Here is a 17,054-nt window from a genome sequence, read left to right as displayed (position 1 = left end):
ATAATTGTCTAAGGGTCTGTCTGTCTGTCTGTCTGTCCTGGAAATCCCGCATCTCTGATTGGTCGAGGCCGCCAGCGACGGGCACAGCGACGATGATGTCATAAAGGACGTAGACTTCCCGCGTCTCTGATTGGTCGAGGCCACCAGGTGATGTCATAAAGGTTGCCTCGACCAATCAGCGACAGGCACAGTCTGCCGCGAATTCTAGAATCATCATTGTCCATATACTACGGGGACATGCATATTCTAGAATACCCGATGCGTTAGAATCGGGCCACAATCGGGCCAGGCCTCGACCAATCAGCGACGGGCACAGCATAGCGACGATGATGTCATAAAGGCTGCCTCGACCAATCAGCGACGGGCACAGTCTGCCGCGAATTCGCCTCGACCAATCAGCGACGGGCACAGTATCGACGTAGATGTCATAATGGTTGCCATGGCGACGATGATGTCATAAAGGTTGCCTCGACCAATCAGCGACGGGCGCACTCTGCCGCAAATTCTGGAATCATCATTGTCCATATACTACGGGGACATGCATATTCCAGAATACCCGATGCGTTAGAATCGGGCCACAATCTAGTACAGAATGGGCCTCATATAATACTTTATATAGAATGGGCCCCATATAATACTCCATACAGAATAATGGGCCCCATATAATGCTCCATACAGTATGGGCTCCATATAACGCTCCTTACAGAATGTGCTCCATATATTGTTCCATACAGAATGGACCCCAAACAATGTTTCATACATTAAAAAAAGTCAAATACTCACCTTTCCTCCTTGGCCGCAGGTCCTGTCTCTTCAGCTACTTCTGCCTCTCTACACTGCTCAGGACGTCATTGCTTCTCTGCATTGTAGTGATGTTATCACGCCCTCTACCCTACGACATCACTGAGTCACAAGATGCGGAAGAGACCGAAACTGCGGCAAGCCAGGTAGGAGGAGAGGTAAGTATTGCAAACAGTTTAAAGCATGGGTGGGCCCAGTGTCAGCACCAGTGCTGGCACCAGGGCCTCCCCGGCTCACAGGCCCCATAGCGCGCCAGTGTTCCCGATGGCGAGTGGGCCGTCTCGCTAGCTTAGGGCCCCGGCAGTTCCCCAGATGTGCCAGGTGGTGACACTGGTTCTGGCCGCACATCCCAATATTCATACTTTGATGTAATGCTCCTAGGCAAAAATTTACAAACTGAACATGAGGTTCTTAGTTTAACATTCTGATCAGAATGTATGAAGCCCATTGCCACATCACGGTCAACCTCTTAGTGGGTCACTAGACTGAAAAGTGCAGCACCGTGCACAAACCACCATCACTTCGACAATGCACCAGCAAGGTGGACTGCCCTGTGCCTCACAGCACCCATGCTGCAAGACTGAGTCCCCATGACTCCAGGCTGCACCGCTCCACCAACAATTGCTGCCACACAGCATCAAACACCAGGAGTGCTGGTCCACGTAAAACAGAAAAAAAGAGGGGACAGTAATGAAAATGCTGGTGTAGAAAAAGATGTGGACTGCACATCTCAATATTCATACTATGAACCAATGCTGCTAAGCTAAAATTAACAAATTGAACATGATCAGACTGTTTAAAGCCCATTTCCACTTCACAGTGAACCCTACATTCACATATTTTAAGTCCAAGTGGGTTTTTCAGACAGTTTTCACTGGGGCCGTGTACTTCTTTTTTTCTGTATGATACTTACCAATCATGAGCAGGCAGCAACACTCAAAGGAAAAAAACAGATCCCATGGAATGCTTAAGTGTTCACCCATTCAGCCCTGTACAAGGATCTGGCTGTCACTGCAAATAACCATTGGTTGAACCTTGTTACTATGAAGTAGCTGCTAGCTGGTGGAGAGTGTTGGCATTGGAGTAGTCAGCAAGCTGGGTCAAGATCAAAGATAATATCCACAAAGACAAGGTCAAGTAGGATGTCATGGTCAAAAGAACAGTGATGTAATCAAAGACAAAATCAGTAGGGAAGGGAGCGATGAAGGCAATGCTGAGAAAGGTATAAGGACCTGTCCACATAAGAAAAATTAGAGTATTAGTTAATGAGCATGTCAGGTAACAGAATAAACAATGAATAATCTAGCCTCAGGAACAGAATTAACGCTAATAACTGGCAAGGGGCAAAATGAGAGAGGGTAGTTTAAATAGTTACATATGTATTTTACAGCTAATTTGCTGCAAGCTTCACCCTATGAATGACCAAGAGGGAAAACTGTCATGAAGCTCTTGCACTGGTTAGAATTACTTCACATCTTATTAAACAGTGCAGTTTTTTTTTCCTTACTGGCAGTGCAAGGGTTAATCTGTATAGTTGAAGATCCTGGCGCTTTCCTACCTGGATTGTCTCAGATGTTCAGTGTTTGCCACTCATCTCTGCTACATATGCTCACCTGTGTTGCTTAGGAATTGCCAGGGTTAGTTCTTACTGCCTGCTTTGGAGTTGGAGATGTATTTTGTGGGTGGAGTTGGCGTTTCGAGATTTTTTCAGGAGATTGTTGCTTGGAGTTTTGTTTGCGTGCACATCCTCATCCTCTCATATTTGATTTCTCCTTCCTTTTACTCCCCTGTATTCCACTCTGTTTGGTGAGTGTATTTTGTATGATTGTTATTTTCATTTATCCCTGCCTGTCTTCCCTTGTTTATCTGGTTAATGTAATCATATATACTTCGGCTTTCCACCTCCTTGGATGGGGGAAGGGGACAGATAAGGGTTCGTATAGGGGCATAAGCAAGGCATGTGAACCTTCAGGAGTAATCTGGGGGACTAGGGCGCCCCTAGTTCTAGGGATGTGGTTAGCACTCACAGTCCCAAGGCATTGCGTGACAGCATGGACTTGCCACCAAGAAAATTTACAAAAAAGGCTCTCGGAAGCAGGTTCCTTCAGATTCTACTGAAATGCAACAGAAAATAAACTCTTAAATATTATGGAATTATCTCTGCATTGATGGACTATTTCTATGTTTGATATTGAACGTTTATTGCATTGTGGTTAAAATATGGTATAAAAAATACAGTACCTGAGCTCATGAACTACATGTTTTAGCAGGCTATGCCTTATTCATGGCTAACAAGGTCAGCGGTTAGTTAATAGCCTGTTTACAGAGACTGACCGGACTTCAGATGCGCACTGAACAGTCAGTAATAGAAGAACACATGACAATACATTGCCGAGAATGGTGATCATTTGTGTGTTGCAAAAGATCATTTCACCTGACGAATGAGTGTTTAGTTTTTTTACTGGGTGATCTGCCTGTTTAGACAGCACAATTAGAATGAAGTGAAAATTCCAAGGAACGCTCATTCACAAAAAGAGTACATTTAGTAAAATTTTGTTTGACTTAATGAACTTAATGTTTGTAGTGCCAAAACATATGCTTAACTCCTTAACAACCACTGATATGCCTTTTAACGGTGGCAGTTAAGGAGCCTTATTCCTTAGCACCGCTTTTTAACAGCGCTTAGAAATAAGTGTATAGCTCTCCCCCCAGAATATCTCCAGGGTCTTGGCTACGGGGGGGTAGCTGAGACCCCGAAGAACATTATTCAGGTTGGTTTTTACCATCCCAAGTCTCGGGATCGTCATTATTCACCAAATAACGGCAATTGAAAAAGAAAAAAAAAGTCAGAATTTCAATTCATTTCTATCTCCTCTGATATGATCAAGCATACCAGAGGAGAGAGAAATGATATCCCCAAGGCCCCCCTGGTACCTCCACCATCCCCGGATCCTCCTGCTCCATCCCCCAGCCCTCCATGTCATCTTCCTAGAAGAAAATGGCAGGCACACGCGCAGTGCGCCCACCAAGATCTGCCAGCCGCTACCAGGCAAAAATAGGAGATTTTTTCCTATAGATTCATTTTGATCACTGTGATAGACCCTATTACAGTAATCAAAATAAAAAAAATTGTAAATCAAACCCCCCTTTGTCACCCCCTTAGTTAGGTAAAAATAGTAAAATAAAAAAAATTGTATTTTTTCCACTCTTTGCAGTTAGGGTTAGGGTTGGGGCTAGGGTTATTGCTTGGGTTAGGGTTGTGTTGGGGTTAGGGTTGTGTTGTTGGCTTTACAGTTGTGGTGTTCGGGTTAGGATGGTGTTGGGGTTAGGGTTGTGGTTAAGGTTTGGGTTGTGTTGGGGTTATGGTTGTGGTTAGAGTTAGGGTTGGGATTAGTGTTGGGGGTGGGTTGGGGTTAGGGTTGGAGTTAGAATTGGGGTGTTTCCACTGGTTAGGCACATCAGGGGGTCTCCAAACGCAACATGGTGCCCGCCATCAATTCCAGAGTAAAGATAGAAAGGGGCGCACCAATATATAATGTCACAGTCACCATCAAGGGGTGCAATACTTAGTCTATAAATAGAACAGGACAAACGAAAAGAGAAAGGGTAGACTAAAAATAGTATGCACAACCCAAAATATAGAGACAATCGGTAGTACTATAAAGCAAAACACCTTTATTAAACACCTCAAAAAACATGTTAAAAACATTTAAAAACAAATGTACAAATCCCTATACCCATCATATCCCATAATAAATGACAATCCCATAATACAATAGGAAAACAGTAATATCCTACCCTAGATGCACCTAGTCACATATGCTCTCCTGCAAAAATGTGCCTAGTCTACCCTTTCTCTTTTCGTTTGTCCCGCCATCAATTCCAGACAATTTTGTGTTTAAAAAATTAAACAGTGCTCCCTCCCTTCTAAGGCCAGCAATACGCCCAAACAGTGGCTTTGCCCCACATTTGGGGAATTGGTGTACTCAGGAGAAATTGCACAACAAATTTTGTGTTCCATTTTCTCCTGATACCCTTGTGAAAATAAAAAAAGTTTGGGTCTAAAGTAAGTTTTTTGTGAAAAAAGTAAAGTGTTAATTTTTTCTTTCCACATTGCTTTAGTTATTGTGAAGCACCTGGAGGGTTAATAAATTTCTTGAATGTGATTTTGTGCACCTTGAGGGGTTCAGTACTGACCTCCCCAAACTCACTTCAAATGTGAGGTGGTCCCTAAAACAAATGGTTTTGTCAATTTTGTTGGTAAAATGAGAAATCGCTGGTCAACTGTTTCCAAATTTGTGCTCATGTAAAGCAAAGTTGACATGTGGAAAATTTTATTTATTAACTATTTTGTGCGACATAACTCTGATTTAAGGGCACAAAAATTAAAAGTTTGAAAATTGCAAACTTTTCGCCAAATTTTCATTTTTTTCCAAAAATAAATGCATCATGTCGAAGAAATGTTACTACTATGATGAAGTACAATATGTCACAAAAAACAGTCTTAGAATCAGTAAGATCCAGAGCTATAACCTTATAAAGTGACAGTGGTCAGAATTGTAAAAATCAGCTTGGTCATTAAGGTCAAAATTAGCTCGGTCACTAAGGGGTAAACGGGTTCCTCATACCAAAATAAGTACATACCAGACATAGACAAACATGATATCGTTTGTTTATTGAGACTTTACAGTTTCAACTTGTAACATGAGATTAACTTCTAGGGTTTTGGAGTAATGTCACATGCCTTCTTTAATTCTTCTGGTTCTTCACCATGTTTAAAAACACTGACAGTCACTTGGCCAACCTCAGAACCATACTTATTCTTAACAGTAATGCTGTAGCGCCCAGAATCTTCAGCACAGATCTTCTCTATAGTCAAAGTTACAATTGTTCCCTTTATGTCCAGTTTGTAGCGATCTTTAAAGACCACAGTCTTCTCATTCTTTACCCAAGAGACCTCAGGAGCAGGATCTCCAGATATGTGACATGTTAAACACAGGGTCTAGTAATGAGAGGAAAAGTGTCATAAGTTTGTTGCCTGTTAAGCACAAAATAACATTTGTTATAAAGGGAGTCAGTCAGCTTCAAAATGCTATACAGGTATATAGGGGACTTAACTGCTATCAAAATCAAACATGTAGTATAGCCTTTAGTGGTTTAAATGGCTTTAAAACACTATTTGTTTCATATACAAATGAAGAATCTTCATTGTACCCTTAGTGTAGCCAAGATCTCAGTGGATTGTATACCCCACTCAATCTGCATATTGAGTACTGTGATATCTTGATTGACAGCACTAAGGCTACGTTCACATTTGCGTTGTTGTGTGTTGCGTCGGCGACGCAACGCACAACGCATGCAAAACGCATGCAAAAACGCATTGTTTTGTGACGCATGCGTCCATTTTTGGCTTGATTTTGGACGCAAAAAAAATGGAACTTGCTGCGTCCGCTGCGCCCTGACGCTTGCGCCAAAAATGCCGCATGGGTCACAAAACGCAAGACAACGCATGTCCATGTGCCCCCATGTTAAATATAGGGGCGCATGATGCATGCGTCGCCGCGGCTGCGCCCGACGCAACGCTAATGTGAACGTAGCCTAACACGAACGTTACCTGAACTCTGTAGCTGTGCTCATATAGTCTTATTGCCAGCTCTCAATTCTGGCTCATGTCTGCAGTACAGTACCAAGCAGCAACCGCATAGAAGAGTGTTATGCGAGGCAATTCAGTATCACAATGGACATGGAGGTCAGAGCACATACAGTGATCTGACAATAACCCAAAATAATAGAACGAGCTCTGAGACATGGGAACTCTGCAGACCGCAATCTCTGATCCTCTCCAAACACAACTAGAGGCAGCCGTGGATTGCGCCTAACGCTACCTATGCAACTCGGCACAGCCTGAGGAACTAACTAGCCTGAAGATAGAAAAAATAAGCCTACCTTGCCTCAGAGAAATACCCCAAAGGAAAAGGCAGCCCCCCACATATAATGACTGTGAGTAAGATGAAAAGACAAACGTAGGGATGAAATAGATTCAGCAAAGTGAGGCCCGATATTCTAGACAGAACGAGGATAGGAAAGATAACTTTGCGGTCTACACAAAACCCTAAAGAAAACCACGCAAAGGGGCAAAAAGACCCTCCGTACCGAACTAACGGCACGGAGGTACACCCTTTGCGTCCCAGAGCTTCCAGCAAAACAAATAGACAAGCTGGACAGAAAAAATAGCAACAAATAGCAAAGAAGCACTTAGCTATGCAGAGCAGCAGGCCACAGGAATGATCCAGAGAAACACAAGTCCAACACTGGAACATTGACAGGAAGCATGAATCAAAGCATTAGGTGGGGTTAAGTAGAGAAGCACCTAACGACCTCACTAGATCACCTGAGGAAGGAAACTCAGAAGCAGCAGTACCAGTTTCCTCCACAAACGGAAGCTTCCAGAGAGAATCAGCCGAAGTACCACTTGTGACCACAGGAGGGAGCTCCGCCACAGAATTCACAACAGAAGAGCCAGTGGTGAGAGCTGGCATTGACACTATGTTAGTTCGACTCAATTGTCCATTCGGAGGTGCACAGCCATTGACTGACATGACAACTCAAACAGCGGTTCTGCTCCTACGCACGGACATTGCAGCCACAGTCACAAAGTATCATTCCTTGCTCTCATCGGTACGGTACTAGTAGGAACCAGCAATTAGAGCATCAATAACATTATATGAGTGCAGCTGCAGTGTTCAGGAAGTTGTACTCAATATATAAATTGAAGAGGCATAATGGTGAGCCGAGCCCTTGTCCAAAGGAGTATCAGAGCTTCCACATTTGCATACAAAATAATTTTTTTAAGCCTACTAATTCACTAAAATCTATACTACAGCTATGATTTTTGTAGGGTCTAAATCCCCGACATACCTGTAAAAGTGGTTTAATTTGCATTTTGGGTCATGTAGAAACCCTTTAATCTACATATATTTTTTGCACTTATTACAAAATGTATGACCTGTTATTATAGAAAAAAGTATTAATAGAGAAATTGAAACAGCAAGATATATGGGATGTACACTATATGCAGTAATGGAATGGAGCATGACAAACTCGAGCCTGCCATATTATGGCTCATGTTTTTGGCAGTAAGGAAATACTTATCAAGGAAACAATGCTCTATAATTTTATAACTTTAGTAAGAAATACCTTGTCCACCATTATTGTTGCCAGATCAGGAAGACCACGGACCACCTTGGCACGATCTAGGAATTTAAACCACAGGTCACGCAGTAAATTCTACAGCAAGTGCCATCACACCAAATTGACTGCAATCATTAATGCAAACATTTCAGTGGCAGCCCAGGATTTCATGGCATGTTCACTATATATTAGTATCTAACAGATGGTAGTCATTGGCCAAAGTGACATCTCATTGTATTAGTTTTCATTTTTATTTCTCTATGTTTTCCATTCTGATGATCAGGTTCCACATGATGGCTTGGTTTCAAGGAAAGCATTTACGTCAAGGGAAACACGTTGTTTTGGTGCCGAACCCCAGGGGCATTGTTACCTTGTGATAATTGCAATATTTCTCTTAAATGCATACATCAAAATGACTGGTTGATTTTAAATGAATAAAACCTACATTCAGTGCTAACATTTATACAGTTAGGCCCATAAATAAAAATGAACATTTTATTTAAAATTATTGAATCTGTCCAATTACTTTTGGTCCCTTTAAAAACAGGGTGGCGCATGTTAAGGAGCTGAAACTCCTAAACCCTTCATCCAATTTTAATGTGGATACCCTCAAATGAAAGCTCAAAGTCTGAACTTCAACTGCATCTGAATTGTTTTGTTTAAAATTCATTGCGGTAGTGTTTATAACCAAAGTTAGAAAAATGTTGTCTCTGTCCAAATATATACGGACCTAACTGTAGATAAGTGTAATGGCTTATGCAGATAGCAGAGCCCAGTGCACATAGCCTGGGCAGCCCCTCAGTGCGGAGCTATGCAAACCCTCCACTGCGGTACAGGCTTTATTCAGTGCTCCCCTAGAAGCAGAACTTCCAGACTAGACTCCCTCAGTAAATACACAGTTTGATGGAAGATCGGAGTTTTTATCCACATTGTATGATTACATGTTTGGTCATTGAATCCAAAAAACGTAATAATAGTCACTTACTCTTCTCTATTACAGCGGTCTCCCTGAAAGAAGTATAGCAAATATGTTATGTTACAAATAAGCAAAGAACAAAAAAATGTGATAAAAACAAACCTTTAACATATTAATCACATTGATACAGATTTTGTTTTGCTGACAAAATTATATTTGGATGACACTGGAAATCGCTTTTAGGGTTCGCTCACACTGGCAAGTAGAATTCAATGATTTTTTCATGCAAGAGAACCAGATGCTATATGCAAATGACCCTCATCTCCAATTCTGTGGTGAGCGTGAGCCGAGTGTCATTTTACTCTCTCGAATGCGAGAATCGGATCACAATTTCTGAGGAGATGGAGAATTTATTTCTCCAACATCTCCATTCTGTGAGTCGGCGTATATCAGACTGCATTCGGATGACATCTTTGTGCAGTTCGATGTTTTGCACGCACTCATAGACTTGTACGGGTGCAAGCTGTCCTAGATACGCAATTGCGGCAAGCAACGATTTTCGACTTTGGCTGCGAAAAAAGCTTGAGAAGACAAAGATCACTGCATTCCATTGCTACGTCGCCCAATAATGCAAATGAATGGGGTTGCATTGGGACCAGCTGGGTATTGTGACAAGCAAGATGCAAAAAGTCAGAACTAATTGGATATTCTGTGACTTGTTTGACGAAGTTCCTTGCGGCTGGCAATGAGACCCCATTTCCATGTAGCAGCAGCAAACATTGATCTCTGGTCGCATGACCTGTGTCTAACCAAGGACGCAGCTGGCCGGGACTGACATTGTACTAGTTGAGTAAAATTCTTAAGCTAATGGAGGATTTTGCTTCCCTCCATCAGTTTATTTTCACAACCATGTGTTGAATAAAGCAAAGAATCCATGTAAATGCTTAATTTATGGAGTCTAAACGCTATAGTATGAGAATATTTGTGTGCATCACATAAATTATTTGCAATGATTTTTCTTGGTGAAAGTCTTTTTTTGTTGTTGTCATCAATGCAGACATAGCGCAAAAAAGCCCTTTTATGACCAGTATTAAACATCCATTTAAGTATAGTATTAAATACCTCCTAAATGTCGCATAGGATTTTTAGAAAAAGAAAGCAGTTCATTTATTTAACACTTACTTGCATTTCTGGTGTTCTGCCATCGCATCATCAAATACTGAAAGTAGAGAAATAAATTATTTAGAACATGGTTGTAATAGAACAAATGTATGTACTGTGAGGATGCGAGCACAGCTCTACGAGGGGCACATCCAAAGGGGAACTTTCCCCAAATGCTTCATGTTGAGCTGGACACAGGAAGTAATAGTGGTTGCAGAGCTAAATAAAACATTTTTTCTCATTTTGCCTCTCCATTTCAAAGATATTAGCAATCAAAGTATTTGCCACTAGTAATGAGCGAAGTTTTCAAAGGAAAAGAGAATGCCCCACAATAACTTAGAGCAGATTTCTCAGTGTGTGAGATGAATAGGAAGTTCACGCCCCAGTGACAACTCTCTGATAACACCCACTTGGCCTAAAAAAGTTAACTCATTAGGTGCCAAATACTTTGATTGCTAATATCTCCACAACTGAGAGGTAAAATTAAAAAAAATATCAAGCAAAAAAATGTTTTATATTCAACTTCGCAGCCATTACTACTTCATGTGTCCAGTTCATCATGAAAAATTTGGTGAAAGGTCCTCTGCAAAGAAGAGCGGGGTGTGGGAAAAGGGGTTTTATGGTGGCAGTTGTTTCACCAGATCACTGTCCCAATTTTTTTAAAAGCTGCATTACAAAACTCCTGTTGCTAACATACCTACATGTGACCTGGTGGCTCCAAATGATGTCTGTTAGATGCTATCAGCTTCAATTAAGTGCCCTGGTCATGTCAAAGTGCAGGAAAGCAGCGCAGGGAGTACCACGAAAGTCAGGACAACAGTCCAGATATGATTCCAGCAGCTATCAGGGTCTATTGCACCCTGGTCTATTGACTACAATTAAAAAATGAAGAAAAAAAAATAACCCCCTCCCAAAAAATTATATACTGCTCCAAAAAATAAAGGGAACACTAAAATCCCACATCCCAGATATCACTGAATGAAATATTCCAGTTGCAAATCTTTATTCATTACATAGTGGAATGTGTTGTGAACAATAAAACCTAAAAAGGATCAAAGTAAATCATAACTAATATCCCACGGAGGTCTGGAGTTGGAATGATGCTCAAAATCAAAGTGGAAAATGAAGTTACAGGCTGATCCAACTTCAGTGGAAATGCCTCAAGACAAGGAAATGATGCTCTGTAGTGTGTGTGGCCTCCACGTGCCTGTATTATCTCCCTACAACACCTTTGCATGCTCCTGATGAAGCGGCGGATAGTCTCCTGAGGGATCTCCTCTTAGACCTGGACTAAAGCATCCGCCAACTCCTGGACAGTCTGTGGTGCAATGTGACGTTGGTGGATGGTGCGAGACATGATGTCCCAGATGTGTTCAATTGGATTGAGGTCTGGGGAATGGGCGGGCCAGTCCATAGCTTCAATGCCTTCATCTTGCAGGAACTGCTGACACACTCCAGCCACATGAAGTCTGGCATTGTCCTGTTTTAGGAGGAACCCAGGGCCAACCGCACCAGCATATGGTCTCACAAGGGGTCTGAGAATCTCATCTCGGTACCTAATGGCAGTCAGGCTACCTCTGGTGAGCACATGGAGAGCTGTGTGGCCCTCCAAAGAAATGCCACCCCACACCATTACTGACCCACTGCCAAACCGGTCATGCTGAAGGATGTTGCAGGCAGCAGATCGCTCTCCACGGCGTCTCCAGACTCTGTCACGCCTGTCACATATGCTCAGTGTGAACCTGCTTTCATCTGTGAAGAGCACAGTGTGCAAGTGGCGAATGTGCCAATCCTGGTGTTCTGTGGCAAATGCCAAGCGTCCTGCACAGTGTTGGGCTGTGAGCACAAACCCCATCTGTGGACGTTGGACACTCAGACCATCCTCATGGAGTTGGTTTCTAACCATTTGTACAGACACATGCACATTTGTGGCCTGCTGGAGGTCATTTTGCAAGGCTCTGGTAGTGCTCCTTTCACAAAGGCTGAGGTAGCAGTCCTGCTGCTGGGTTGTTGCCCTCCTACGGCCTCCTCCACGTCTCCTGGTGTACTGGCCTGTCTCCTGGTAGCGCATCCAGTGTTATGATCTGGTGGCCTTGGAGCAGCATGAGACGTACTCTGGAGAAGGTGGCACCTGTACTGACCGCAAACCCTGAACTTAACAGCGCAACTAGAAGTAGCCGTGGGGGGTACCTAAAACTCCCTAGACCCCTCGACACAGCCTAAGATCTAGCTACCCCAAAATACAGAAAAAGGAAACCTATCTTGCCTCAGAGAAAATCCCCAAAGAATAGACAGCCCCCCACAAATATTGACTGTGAGAGGAGAGGGAAATAACATACGCAGAAATGAAATCAGGATTTAGCATAGGAGGCCATACTAGCTAAAAAGAAAGAATAGAACAGAGTACTATGCAGTCAGTATTAAAACACTAGAAAATATCCACCACAGATAATACAAAACACCACATCTGACTAAAGACATGGAGGGTATATCTGCATCTCCAGAGAAATAGCTAGGCTGCAAAAAATCCTTCACAGACTAAGCTGGACAAGACAAAAACATGAAAATGCACAGAACTATAAGGTCCACAGCAGGTGGACAGCAAAACAAAGCCAGGACTTATCTTTGAAGAAAAGCACAGCAAACAGGAGAGACCAGAAGGGATATGAATCCTCCAAAAACAATGGACAACTGGCAGGGACTAAAGAGTCCTGCAAAGCTATATACCCCAGTCAGTTTTGCAATTAGTAGATACACCTGTCCAATCCTGCAGTCCAGGCACAACTGCATTACCCTCTACAACCACCGGAGGGAGCCCAAAAGCAGAATTCACAACAGTACCCCCCTCCCTTGAGGAGGGGTCACCGAACCCTCACCAGAGCCCCCAGGCCGATCAGGATGAGCCCGATGAAAGGTACGAACCAAATCAGCGGCATAGACATCAGAGGCAGAAACCCAAGAATTATCCTCCTGGCCATAACCCTTCCATTTGACAAGGTACTGAAGCTTCCGCCTCGAAAAACGAGAATCCAAAATCATCTCAACAACATATTCCAACTCCCCATCGACCAACACAGGGGCCGGAGGATCAACAGAGGGAACAACGGGCTCCACATATTTCCGCAACAAAGATTTATGGAAGACATTATGAATAGCAATAGAGGCCGGAAGCGCCAGGCGAAAGGACACCGGATTAATAATCTCAGAAATCCTATAAGGACCAATAAATCGAGGCTTAAACTTAGGGGAAGAAACCTTCATAGGAACATGACGGGAAGATAACCAAACCAGATCCCCAACCCGAAGCTGGGAACCAACACACCGCCGACGGTTAGCAAAACGTTGAGCCTCCTCCTGAGACAGCACCAAATTGTCCACCACATGAGCGCAAATCTGCTGCAACCTGTTGACCACAGAATCCACACCAGGAAGGTCAGAAGGCTCAACCTGCCCAGAAGAAAAACGAGGATGAAAACCAAAATTACAAAAAAAAGGCGAAACCAAAGTAGCCGAACTAGCCCGATTATTAAGGGCAAACTCGGCCAATGGCAAAAAAGCCACCCAATCATCCTGATCAGCAGACACAAAGCATCTCAAATAAATCTCCAAGGTCTGATTAGTACGCTCGGTCTGGCCATTTGTCTGAGGATGAAATGCAGAAGAAAAAGACAAATCAATGCCCAGGTTGGCAAAAAAGGCCCGCCAAAACCTAGAAACAAACTGGGAACCTCTATCGGACACAATATTCTCCGGAATGCCATGCAAACGAACCACATGCTGAAAAAACAACGGAACCAAATCAGAAGAGGAAGGCAATTTAGGCAAAGGTACCAAATGAACCATCTTAGAAAACCGGTCACAAACCACCCAGATAACCGACATCCTGTGGGAAACCGGAAGATCTGAAATAAAATCCATAGAAATGTGCATCCAAGGTCTCTCAGGGACCGGCAAAGGCAAAAGCAACCCACTAGCGCGGGAACAGCAAGGCTTAGCCCGCGCATAAATCCCACAGGACTGCACAAAAGAACACACATCCCGCGACAAAGAAGGCCACCAAAAGGACCTACCAACCAAATCTCTGGTACCAAAAATCTCAGGATGGCCAGCCAGCACAGAACAATGAACCTCAGAAATCACTTTACTAGTCCATCTATCAGGAACCCACGACAAAGAAGGCCACCAAAAGGACCTACCAACCAAATCTCTGGTACCAAAAATCTCAGGATGGCCAGCCAGCACAGAACAATGAACCTCAGAAATCACTTTACTAGTCCATCTATCAGGAACAAACAGTTTCCCCACTGGACAGCGGTCAGGTTTATCAGCCTGAAACTCCTGAAGAACCCGTCGTAAATCAGGGGAGATGGCAGAAAGAATCACCCCTTCCTTCAGAATGCTGACCGGCTCAAGAACCCCAGGGGAATCAGGAAAAAAACTCCTAGAGAGGGCATCCGCCTTAATATTCTTAGTACCAGGAATGTACGAGACCACAAAATCAAAACGGGAGAAAAACAGGGACCATCGAGCCTGTCTAGGATTCAGCCGTTTGGCAGACTCGAGGTAAATCAGATTCTTATGATCGGTCAGGACCACAATATGGTGCTTGGCCCCCTCAAGCCAATGTCGCCACTCCTCAAATGCCCACTTCATAACCAACAACTCCCGATTGCCGACATCATAATTGCGTTCTGCAGGCGAAAACTTCCGAGAAAAGAAGGCACAAGGTTTCATCAAGGAACCATCAGAATTCCTCTGAGACAAAATGGCCCCTGCCCCAATCTCAGACGCGTCAACCTCAACCTGAAATGGAAGAGAAACATCTGGCTGACGCAACACAGGGGCAGCAGTAAAATGGCGTTTAAGCTCCTGAAAGGCAGAAACAGCCACAGAGGACCAATTCGTCACATCAGCGCCTTTCTTCGTCAAATCGGTCAGAGGTTTAACCACACTGGAGAAGTTGGCAATGAAACGACGATAAAACTTAGCAAAGCCCAAGAATTTCTGAAGGCTCTTCACAGATGTGGGCTGAATCCAATCATGAATGGCCTGAACCTTAACCGGATCCATCTCTACAGATGAGGGAGAAAAAATGAAGCCCAAAAAAGAAACCTTCTGCACTCCAAAGAGGCACTTTGACCCCTTCACAAATAAAGCATTATTATGGAGGATCTGAAATACCATCCTGACCTGTTTCACATGAGACTCCCAATCATTGGAAAAAATCAAAATATCATCCGAATATACAACCATGAATTTATCAAGATAACTCCGAAAGATATCATGCATGAAGGATTGGAACACAGATAGGGCATTAGAGAGTCCGAATGGTATCACAAGGTATTCAAAATGGCCTTCGGGCGTATTAAATGCAGTTTTCCATTCGTCACCCTGCTTGATACGAATAAGATTATATGCCCCTTGAAGGTCAATCTTAGTAAACCAGCTAGACCCCTTAATCCTAGCAAACAAATCAGTAAGCAAAGGCAACGGGTATTGAAATTTGACCGTGATCTTATTCAAGAGGCGATAATCAATACAGGGTCTCAAGGAGCCATCCTTCTTGGCAACGAAAAAAAACCTGCTCCCAATGGTGAAGAAGATGGCCGAATATGCCCCTTCTCCAAAGACTCCTTAATATAGCTCCGCATGGCGGCATGTTCTGGCACAGACAGGTTGAAAAGTCGACACTTAGGGAACTTACAACCTGGAATCAAATCAATAGCACAATCACAGTCCCTATGTGGTGGAAGGGAACTGGATTTGGGCTCATCGAATACATCCTGGAAATCTGACAAAAACTCAGGAATTTCAGAAGAGGGGGAAGAGGAAATTGACATCAAAGGAACGTGACCATGAACCCCCTGACAACCCCAACTAGTCACAGACATAGATCTCCAATCTAACACCGGATTATGTAGCTGCAACCATGGAAAACCCAGCACAATATCATCATGCAAATTATGCAACACCAGAAAATGACAATCTTCCTGATGGGCTGGCGCCATGCGCATGGTCAGCTGTGTCCAAAACTGAGGTTTATTTTTAGCCAACGGTGTAGCATCAATGCCCCTTAAAGGAATAGGGTTCTGCAAAGGCTGCAAGGGGAAACCACAACGTCTGGCAAATTCTAAGTCCATTAAGTTCAGAGCGGCGCCTGAATCCACAAATGCCATAACAGAAAATGATGATAATGAGCAGATCAAGGTCACAGATAACAGGAATTTAGGTTGTACAGTACTGATGCTAACAGAACTAGCGATTCTCTTAGTACGCTTAGGGCAATCAGAAATAACATGAGCAGAATCGCCTCAGTAAAAACACAACCTATTCTGACGCCTGAATCTCTGACGTTCAGCTACAGTCATGGCCAAAAGTATTAACACCCCTGCAATTCTGTCAGATAATACTCAGTTTCTTCCTGAAAATTATTGCAATCACAAATTCTTTGGTATTATTATCTTCATTTAATTTGTCTTAAATGAAAAAAAACACAAAAAGAATTGTCCTAAAGCCAAATTGGATATAATTCCACACCAAACATAAAAAAGGGGTGGACAAAAGTATTGACACCCTTCGAAAAATCATGTGTGTTGTGAATTCTGTGGCAGAGTTCACTCCTGTGGTCACAAGTGGTACTTCGGCTGATTCTCTCTGGGAGCTTCCGTTTGTGGAGAAAAGTGGTACTGCATCTTCTGAGTTTCCTCCCTCAGGTGATCTGGTGAGGTCGTTAGCTGCTTCTCTACTTAACTCCACCTGATGCTTTGATCCTTGCTTCCTGTCAATGTTCCAGTGTTGGACTTGTGTTTCTCTGGATCATTCCTGTGGCCTGCTGCTCTGCATAGCTAAGTGCTTCTTTGCTATTTGTTGCTATTTTTTCTGTCCAGCTTGTCTATTTGTTTTGCTGGAAGCTCTGTGACGCAAAGGGTGTACCTCCGTGCCGTTAGTTCGGTACGGAGGGTCTTTTTGCCCCCTTTGCGTGGTT

The 17,054-nt window shown here is 43.3% G+C and overlaps 1 protein-coding gene across 1 annotated transcript in view; it reads right to left on the bottom strand.

The window, feature by feature from the left end:
* Positions 1–5,451: 5,451 nt before the first annotated feature.
* MYOM3 (myomesin 3) overlaps positions 5,452–17,054 on the bottom strand; it is a 252,275-nt gene continuing 240,672 nt past the window's right edge. Inside the window, exons 34-37 of the mRNA XM_069756945.1 lie at positions 10,091–10,127; positions 8,978–9,000; positions 7,999–8,054; positions 5,452–5,803 (exon numbers count right to left, since the gene is read on the bottom strand). Coding sequence (XP_069613046.1) covers positions 5,519–5,803; positions 7,999–8,054; positions 8,978–9,000; positions 10,091–10,127 — 401 coding nt within the window. The 3' untranslated portion in view covers positions 5,452–5,518. The remainder of the gene's footprint in view (positions 5,804–7,998; positions 8,055–8,977; positions 9,001–10,090; positions 10,128–17,054) is intronic.

The sequence above is a fragment of the Ranitomeya imitator genome, chromosome 3 (assembly GCF_032444005.1).
Source record: "Ranitomeya imitator isolate aRanImi1 chromosome 3, aRanImi1.pri, whole genome shotgun sequence".
NCBI classification, from domain to species: domain Eukaryota; kingdom Metazoa; phylum Chordata; class Amphibia; order Anura; family Dendrobatidae; genus Ranitomeya; species Ranitomeya imitator.
The sequence above is the reverse complement of the archived record's forward strand: the minus strand, read 5'-3'. Positions and strand labels throughout refer to the sequence as shown.